The 8,301-nt window shown below is 62.9% G+C and overlaps 1 protein-coding gene across 1 annotated transcript in view; it reads right to left on the bottom strand.

Moving 5' to 3' along the window:
* LOC130587002 (interleukin-23 receptor-like) overlaps positions 1–5,488 on the bottom strand; it is a 14,138-nt gene extending 8,650 nt beyond the window's left edge. The window contains exons 1-6 of the mRNA XM_057387952.1: positions 5,254–5,488; positions 4,186–4,280; positions 3,052–3,345; positions 1,954–2,077; positions 858–1,027; positions 57–253 (exon numbers count right to left, since the gene is read on the bottom strand). Coding sequence (XP_057243935.1) covers positions 57–253; positions 858–1,027; positions 1,954–2,077; positions 3,052–3,345; positions 4,186–4,243 — 843 coding nt within the window. The 5' untranslated portion in view covers positions 4,244–4,280; positions 5,254–5,488. The remainder of the gene's footprint in view (positions 1–56; positions 254–857; positions 1,028–1,953; positions 2,078–3,051; positions 3,346–4,185; positions 4,281–5,253) is intronic.
* Positions 5,489–8,301: the final 2,813 nt, after the last annotated feature.

The following is an 8,301-nucleotide window of genomic DNA, read 5'->3' as shown; positions in this document are numbered from 1 at the left end:
GTGACCCCAAACATTCCCATTGCCCTGGGGGGCCCGGCCGTAACAGGACTCGTTCAAGGGGTCAGGCTGTGCCCGTGGGGCGGTTTTGGGGGTCCCGGGGGTCTCACATGCCACTCCGCGGTGCCCGTGGCTCTGTGTCTCTCCTCACAGCGCACGTTCCGCAGCCGTGTCCGGCTCCTCCAGCGGGTGGTGGTGGTGGGAGGGGACGTCTCGGTCGTTTCGGCGCCGATGGCCACGGGGGGAGTGGGGACCACTGTGGGGAGAGAAGGGAACATGTGGGGCAGGGACTGTCCCTGTGCTCAGGAGAGTCCCCAAAGTGACACCACGGGGCGGTGGGAGCGGGCACAGCACGGCGCTGCTCACGGGTGGGGGGGCAGAGGGACAGACGGACAGACAGGAGCAGGGATGGATGGACAGACGGACAGGAGCAGGGATGGACGGATGGACGGACAGACAGGAGGAGGGATGGATGGACAGAGAGGAGGAGGGATAGATAGACAGACGGACAGACAGGAGGAGGGATGGATGGACAGGACAGACAGGCAGACAGACATGAGGAGGGATGGATGGACAGACAGGAGCAGGGATGGATGGACAGACAGGAGCAGGGATGGATGGACAGGACAGATGGACAGACAGGAGCAGGGATGGATGGACAGACAGGAGCACGGATGGATGGACAGAAGGACAGACGGACAGGAGGAGGGATGGATGAACGGACAGGAGCAGGGATGGATGCACAGAAGGACAGACAGGAGCAGGGATGGATGGACAGACAGGAGCAGGGATGGATGGATGGATGGATGGATGGATGGACAGGAGCAGGCATGGATGGACAGACGGACAGACGGACATACCGATCTCCCGCAGGCTGAGGAGCCGAGGGGCCGAGCGGGCGGTTCCCAGCGCGTTTCTGGCCAGCACCCACACCGAGTAGCGGCTCTCGTTGCGCAGCTCCCTGAGCGGCACCGGGGAGTCCGCAGGGAAGATCTTTTCCTCTTCCTCCTCCTCATCCTCTGCYACCACCCTGGGAAGCAGCAGCGGCCCCGTCAGTGCCATCCCAACACCACACACCACTGGCACAGCCACCCCTGCTCCTGACCATCCCCAAACCCAGAGTCTGTCACCCCTAGAGGAAACTGAAAATCATTCCCTTCTCTTCTGACACCGCTGCCAGCGATTTGTGTTTTCACTGCGTGAAGGGAACTTTCTCCTTCCTTTCTATCTGCTTGGTTCAGTTTGATCCCAAGCAAATTTAGGCAGGAGCTTTAYCCCTTCTCTTCACAAAGCCTCCATATGATGGGGTTTAATGTCTTTAAAATTGAGTCACATTAGCTGAAAGGCTGCCAGGCGGGTGCCGTGGGGACTTCAGGGGCAGGGGACATCCYGGGATGGTGCCATGGGAATTCAGTGAAGGGGACATCCCGGGATGGGCTGTGACATGCCAGGCGGGTGCCATGGGGACTGTGAAGGGGACATCCTGGGATTTGCTGTGACATGCCAGGCGGGTGCCATGGGGATTTCAGCCCGGGATGAGCTGTGACATGCCAGGTARGTGCCATARGGACTTCAGGGRCAGGGGACATCCCGGGATTTGCTGTGACATGCCAGGCTGGTGCCATGGGGACTGTGGTGGCAGGGAGAGTCCCAGGATGGGGCTGCGGCACACCCTGCAGCAGCCAGCACCTCTGCATCCCCTGCAAGCTGSGGTTTCAGTTTTGGGGTTTGGGCAGCGTTGGGTTCACCCTCTCTTTAGCCGGGAGGGAGCCCGAGCAGCTGGAAGCAGTGCCGGGCACGATGGAATCGGTGCAGCATCGCTGGCAGAGCTCATCCTCGGCACCAGCCCGGGTGGAACGCGCGGTTCTGGGGCGGGAGGTGACAAAACGTGAGCCGGAGGAAGTGTAAATGGGGCACGGCTTCACCCGGGGCTGCCAGCGGCCCCCTGAACCTCACCTGCGCAGGTGGAGGCTGTGCTGGGTGGGCAGGTGGGTGCCCCGTCCCSCGTTCCAGGCGCACTGCAGGCGCTCCGAGCCCTCGGCGATGGCGCAGCTCAGGTTACCGGGGGCGTCCGGGGGGTCTGCGGGGGCGAGGCGGGGTGAGGGCACGGGAGGAGCCAAAGCCCGGCTCCCCGGAGCTCGGCAGCCGCCACAGCCCCCCCAGCGCTGTTTAGGGGCACGGGAGGAGCCAAAGCCCGGCTCCTCGGAGCTCGGCAGCCGCCACAGCCCCCCCAGAGCGGGTTTGGGGGCACGGGAGGAGCCAAAGCCCGGCTCCTCGGAGCTCGGCAGCCCCAGCACGGGTTTGGGGTCACGGAAGGAGCCAAAGCCCGGCTCCCCGGAGCTCGGCAGCAGCCACAGCCCCCCCAGCGCGGGTTTGGGGCGCGGGAGGAACCAAAGCCCGGCTCCCCGGAGCTCGGCAGCCCCAGCACGGGTTTGGGGTCACGGGAAGAGCCAAAGCCCGGCTCCTCGGAGCCCGGCAGCCGCCACAGCCCCCACAGAGCGGGTTTGGGGTCACGGGAGGAGGCAAAGCCCGGCTCCTCGGAGCTCGGCAGCCGCCACAGCCCCCCCAGCACGGGTTTGGGACACGGGAGGAGCCAAAGCCCCGCTCCTCGGAGCTCGGCAGCCCCAGCACGGGTTTGGGGGCACGGGAGGAGGCAAAGCCCGGCTCCCCGGAGCTCGGCAGCAGCCACAGCACCCCCAGCGCTGTTTGGGGGCACGGGAGGAGCAAAGCCCGGCTCCTCGGAGCTCGGCAGCCCCAGCGCGGGTTTGCGGGCACGGGAGGAGCAAAGCCCGGCTCCCCGGAGCTCGGCAGCCGCCACAGCCCCCCCAGCACGGGTTTGGGGCACGGGAGGAGCAAAGCCCGGCAGCCCCAGCGCGGTTTGGGGGCACGGGAGGAGCAAAGCCCGGCTCCTCGGAGCTCGGCAGCCGCCACAGCTCCCCCAGCACGGGTTTGGGGCACGGGAGGAGCCAAAGCCCGACTCCTCGGAGCTCGGCAGCCCCACAGACCCCCCCAGCGCGGGTTTGGGGCTCGGGGCTCGGTGCCCCCGGTACTCACAGCCCGCCCGCAGCTCCGCGCCGCACACCAGGCGGTCCGCGAGGGTGTTGGCGCAGCGGGAGAAGCAGGTGACGGTCCCGAAGGGCATCCGGAATTGGGGCAGCTGCAGCCGCACGGCGCTGCCGTTCAGGGGCTGCAGGGAGCCCTCAGCGCGGCTGTAGTTGAGCAGGATGAGGAGCCGCTCCGAGGGGCAGCCGCGGGTGGACGCGCAGCCGATGGACACGGCCGAGCCCATCCGCACCACGGGCCCGGGCTCGATCCACACGCGGCCCCGGCACTCGATGTTTGCGGCACCTGCGCCAAAGGGGGTGGGCTCGGGGRGTGTCCCAGGGGAGGAGGGGGTGCCCGTGGGCTGAGCTGCTCGGCAGGGAGCTGCTCTGAGCCCCGGGATGCGGCGGCGGCACGGCCGGAGCCTGCGGAGAGGGGATCGCACCCCGCCAAGACGCCTTGCACCCCTCGGGATGGGGACAAACCGGGGGGCACCGCTGGTGCTGGGGAGAAATTGTTCCCCGGGAGGGTGGGAAGGCCCTGTGGGGAGGCTGTGGCTGCCCCTGGATCCCTGGCAGTGCCCAAGGCCGGGTCGGACGGGGTTTGGAGCCCCCTGGGATAGYGGAAGGTGCCCCGGTCCCGGGCTGGATGAGCTCCGCGCTCCCTCCCTGCCCCAGCCCCCCCTGATTCATCCCCGCCCATCACAAACAGCCAGTTTCGCCAGTTTCACCCATTTTAGCTTTTGCTCTAACGTTTAAATGACTGCAGGGAAATAACCCGCGCTCTCGAGAGAGCTTTGATCCCAAGATTAGCGCGGCGGAGGCGCTGCCCTTTGCTATCAGATGAAGCTGAGCGCAGCCCCGGCTCGCAGGCACTATCGGGCTCCATCTGCCCTTCCTGGAAAGGGCACGGCTGTGCTCCAGCTCCGTCTGCACGGGCAGATCCCAGCGCCCAGCACAGGGGCTGCGAGGAGCCGGGCACTGCTCAGCTCCGAGGATGGAGCGGGGAGGAGAAAGTTCTGCAGGGCACAGCCCCCTCTGCAGTGCTCCCCCCCAAAATTCACGGCTGTAACTTTATAATTCCCACCCCAAATTCCCTGCAGGACCTGGGCGTTGCTCTGGGGTCAGCCCTGCCGKGGTCACTCACCTTGGCACAGGCAGMAGAGCAGGACGAGGAGCAGCCAAACCTCGCTGGAGCCCGCCATGGCCTGGAGTGCGGCCGCTGCCCACGCCTGGCATAGTCTGGGGGAKGAAGATGATGGAGAAAATCCTGCTGGGAACGAGCTCCAGGACAGACAGGAGGAACGGGAGGGGATGGGAGRAGGGAGCGTGGATTTGTGACAGGGAATGTGAGCAGCTCTGCCTTGGGGAAGAGGGGTTTGGTGCCCTCTGAGCCAYCCGGGGTGTGGGCTCCAGGGATGGGACAGACTGGGACACACTGGGGTGAAGGGTGGGAGGGCTGGGAGAGCTGCTCAGCCCGGACAGGAGGGGCTCAAGGGGGTCAGATCCTCGGGAATGATGGTCTGAGGGGCAGGAAGGATGAGGGAGCCAAACTCCTGCCGGTGCATCCCAGGGACAGGACTGGAGGCAATGGGACCACAATGGAAAACAGGAAATCCCAGCTAAACTCAGAAAAAACCCTTTAAAAGTCCCACAGCGGGGCTCATCCTGCAGCCTCCATCTCTGGGGCTGCTCCCACATGGTTTTATGGGACAGAAGCTTCATTTTTTTACAATATCTTCCCCCCAGGCTGAGCAACAGCTCTTCCCAGCAGCGAACCCCTCACACAGCCCCAAAATCCCAGACCAGAGCTTCCCACTCCCCCCAAGGATCCACCCTTGTGTCTGCATCCCACAATCGCTGATTTTTTTCCCCTGCTCCCTTTGCCTCCTTCCACAGCCTCTTTGGAAGGGTTCCCACACTCCAGCCCCACTTTAGAGGGGCAGCCCATCCTCCCCAGCCCTGTGGGACCGGAATGTGGGGCTGGGGTGGATTTGCAGGAGCCAAGGCTMGGACAGGGGAGATGCAGGGAAATGCAGCTCCCAGGGAAATGGCTCTTCCCCAAGACAAGCATCCTCCTAAAATAACTCCAACCTCCCCAGAGACCCGACTGGGGGGCACAGAGCCCACCCTGAACACCCCCATTCACCTGTTGAATTCCCATCCAACACCCAGCCAAGCCCCCTCTCCATCATTTCCTTCCCCCATGCAATACCTGCTGTCAGGAAATGCAAGTTTTCCCTGGAGAGAGGCCAGAGTCCACAGTAAAAGCTTCAAAATGCTGTTTTTTCAGCCCAAAGCAGGCCACCACCAGCAGCAGCAGCAGCAGCAGCAGCAGCAGCAGCAGCAGCGAGTGCCTCGGATTTCTTGTGCGGGGTGAGGTGACCTGGTTTGGTTTTAGGGCTGCTCAAGCACGAATGAGTCAAATTTCGAGTGCCTCCCTATTACCTGACCTACAAAAAGAAGCTGACGGTTCCCAAGAGCCTACGAGCCCTCTGCAAATCAGAGCAAATTAAAAAAAAAAAAAAAATGCAACTGGGGTCCTGTGAAAAGAACTGAAAATGCTGAATGTGCCCAGCTCCCAGAGGGATCGCAGCTCTGCCTCCTCTGGGAATCACATTGGTGTTTTTATTCCAATTTAGGGGCGTTTGCTGCCTCCAAAGCCAAAGGAACGAGGCCGTTTGGAGATGCTGGGCTTTGAGCTCATCCCTGGTAAAGGATTAGGACCAAAGGAATGTGAATTCAGTGAAGAAGGGAAAATCTGCTCCGTGGTGCCACCCCAAACCAGGCGGGATCTGCCCCGGGAGCGGAGGAGCAGCGGGTGAGGAGCAGGAGCTGGGATTTTTGGGGTTCAGTGCGGGGGGCTCGGGGAGCAGGGGGTCCTTACCTTGTCAGCGCTCAGGACATTCGGGATTGTCCCCCTGCCTCTCCCCCCGCGGCCGAGGAGCATCGGCGGTGTCAGCCCGGCCGCTSTGGGGCTGCCCTACAGAACGCAGCCGAGTTTCCTTCGCGGTCTGAGTCAGTCCATGGGGAAACCCAGCACCCCTTAAAGGAGCAGCCTCCCCCGGGGCGAGGGCTTTGGCAAAATCTGGCAGGATTTGGGAAAGGTGAGCTCATCCCGAAAGGATCATCACGATGAGGGAGAGCAGAGCGGGGTCCTGGGCGCTGTCAGGGAAAGAGCATTTTCCTGCCGATCCCACAGGCACGGGGTGAAAAGTCCTAAAGGAATGGGGTCGTTCTGGCTGGCAGTGGGTCACCCCCTCTGCTCGTGCTGTCCCCAGCTCACCCAAGAGTGTCACAGGCATCACCGGGGTTGGGAGAACCAGGGATGCTCCAGGGATACTCCAGGATTGCTCCAGGGATGCTCCAGGGCTCCAGGGGGTTCCAGGGATGCTCCAGGAATGCTCCAGGGATGTTCCAGGGAAGCTCCAGGGCTCCAAAGATGCTCCGGGGATGCTCCAGGGATGCTCCAGGGATGCTCCAGGGATGCTCCAGGGATGCTCCTGGGATGTTTCAGGGATGCTCCAGGGCTCCAGGGATGCTCCAGGGATGCTCCAAGGATGCTCCAGGGCTCCAGAGATGCTCTAGGGATGTTCCAAGGATGCTCCAGGCATGTTCCAGGGCTGCTCCAGGGCTGCTCCAGGGATTATCCAGGGATTATCCAGGAATGCTCCAGGGCTCCAGGGATGCTCCAGGGATGCTCCAGGAATCCAAGGATGCTCCAGGGATGCTCCAGCGCTCCCCACCCCGCCGGCTCCCTCTGCTGCTCCCAAGCTCTGCAGAGCCCGTGACTTCCTTTCTCGTGTCGGTTGAAGGGTTAAACCTCAAAAACAGTGTTAACCTCATTAGACACTGCAACCACAGGAAATCCCGCACGGCTCTCGCCTCTGCCTCGAGGGAGGAAACGCTGGGGAGCAGAATTTACCCAGCCCGGGGCGAGGCAGGGCCTCCCTCTGCCAGCAAACCCRGCTGCTCCGGGTTTTCACCCATCCACGGGGATTTTTTGGTGGAAGTGAGAAAAAGCACCGCAGGGTGAAACCTGGCGGGGCGGGGTGGTTATGTAAATGAAATAATGAGCCTGTGCGGCTATAGGAACGGATGGTTTGGGTGGTTACACACACCCCGAGCTGGGCTGGGAGGGTTCAGCGGGAATTTCAGTTTTGGCACGTCCTGGGAGTGTTCAGTGCACGGGGCTGGGGCAGCACCAAGGACGAGCACATCTGGGCCYGGGGGGCACATCTGGAGCTGGCACAGTGCGGGGCATGTGGAGATTTCCCAGATCAGGTGTCTGAGCCCTCGAAGCCGCTGCTCCCTGCCCTTCCCAGGCTGTCACGGATCCCCCACTGCCCGTTTAACCCAAATATCCTTATCCCTTCCTGAGCTGCAGGGCAGTGTGTTGGGGCTCACACCAGGCTCTTTCCCTCAGATTTCTCCTTCCCCTGCTCACGAATCTCCATTGCTGTTGCCTTCCTACACTGTCCAGGCTTTCCAAACTTCATCGTGTTTGGGATTCCCTGTGCTTTGTTCAGGTATTCCTCACAGTCTGGTGTGAATGGAGGGCAGAGGTGGATGGAATTTTGGGAAGGAATTGTTCCCTGCAGGGTGGGCAGACCCTGGCACAGCTGTGGATGCCCCTGGATCCCTGGCACTGCCCAAGGCCAGGCTGGAGCACCCTGGGACTGTGGAAGGTGAAACAAGACGAGGTTTATTCTCCCGCCAAACCCAAACCATTTTAGGATTCTGTGATCCTTTGGCCAGAGGTGGGAACCCCTTTCCAGCAGTTTGGTGCCTGCAGAGGGTCCCTCCCAAAGCTGGCAGAGCCCAGGGGGCTTCTCCCAGCACAGCCAGGATGGCACCTTGGTACCCAGGGCTGCCCAGCCCGGCACGGGGTTGGGGTCAGTTCCGGCCTGGCACAGAGTTGGGGTTAATTCTGCTCTCCCCCAAGGAATCCCCGGGTTCTGGGGGTCCCGTTCCCCCCGCTCCCCGGGCTGGGCTGTGCCGTCCCCGCCTCCCCCGCCGGCGGTCGGATCTCCCCGGCATTTCCCCGCTGTCGTGCCCTTCCCGTTCCCGGTGACACTGCCGCTGTCACCGCTGTGCCACCCTCTCCGTGTCCCTTCCCCGTGCCCCGGTGCCGGGCTCGCAGCCCCTTTCCCCTCCCCGGAGCCCGCAGCAGCTTTTGGCACGGAGCTGCCCCAGTCAAACGAGATTAATCTGAAAGCGGATTAATTTGCCAATTGTTCTCTTGGGTGGGCACGCTCGGATT

This window comes from Malurus melanocephalus, unplaced genomic scaffold (genome assembly GCF_030028575.1).
Source record: "Malurus melanocephalus ecotype Western Australia unplaced genomic scaffold, MMel_1.1 scaffold_1454, whole genome shotgun sequence".
Lineage (NCBI taxonomy): Eukaryota > Metazoa > Chordata > Aves > Passeriformes > Maluridae > Malurus > Malurus melanocephalus.
The sequence above is the reverse complement of the archived record's forward strand: the minus strand, read 5'-3'. Positions and strand labels throughout refer to the sequence as shown.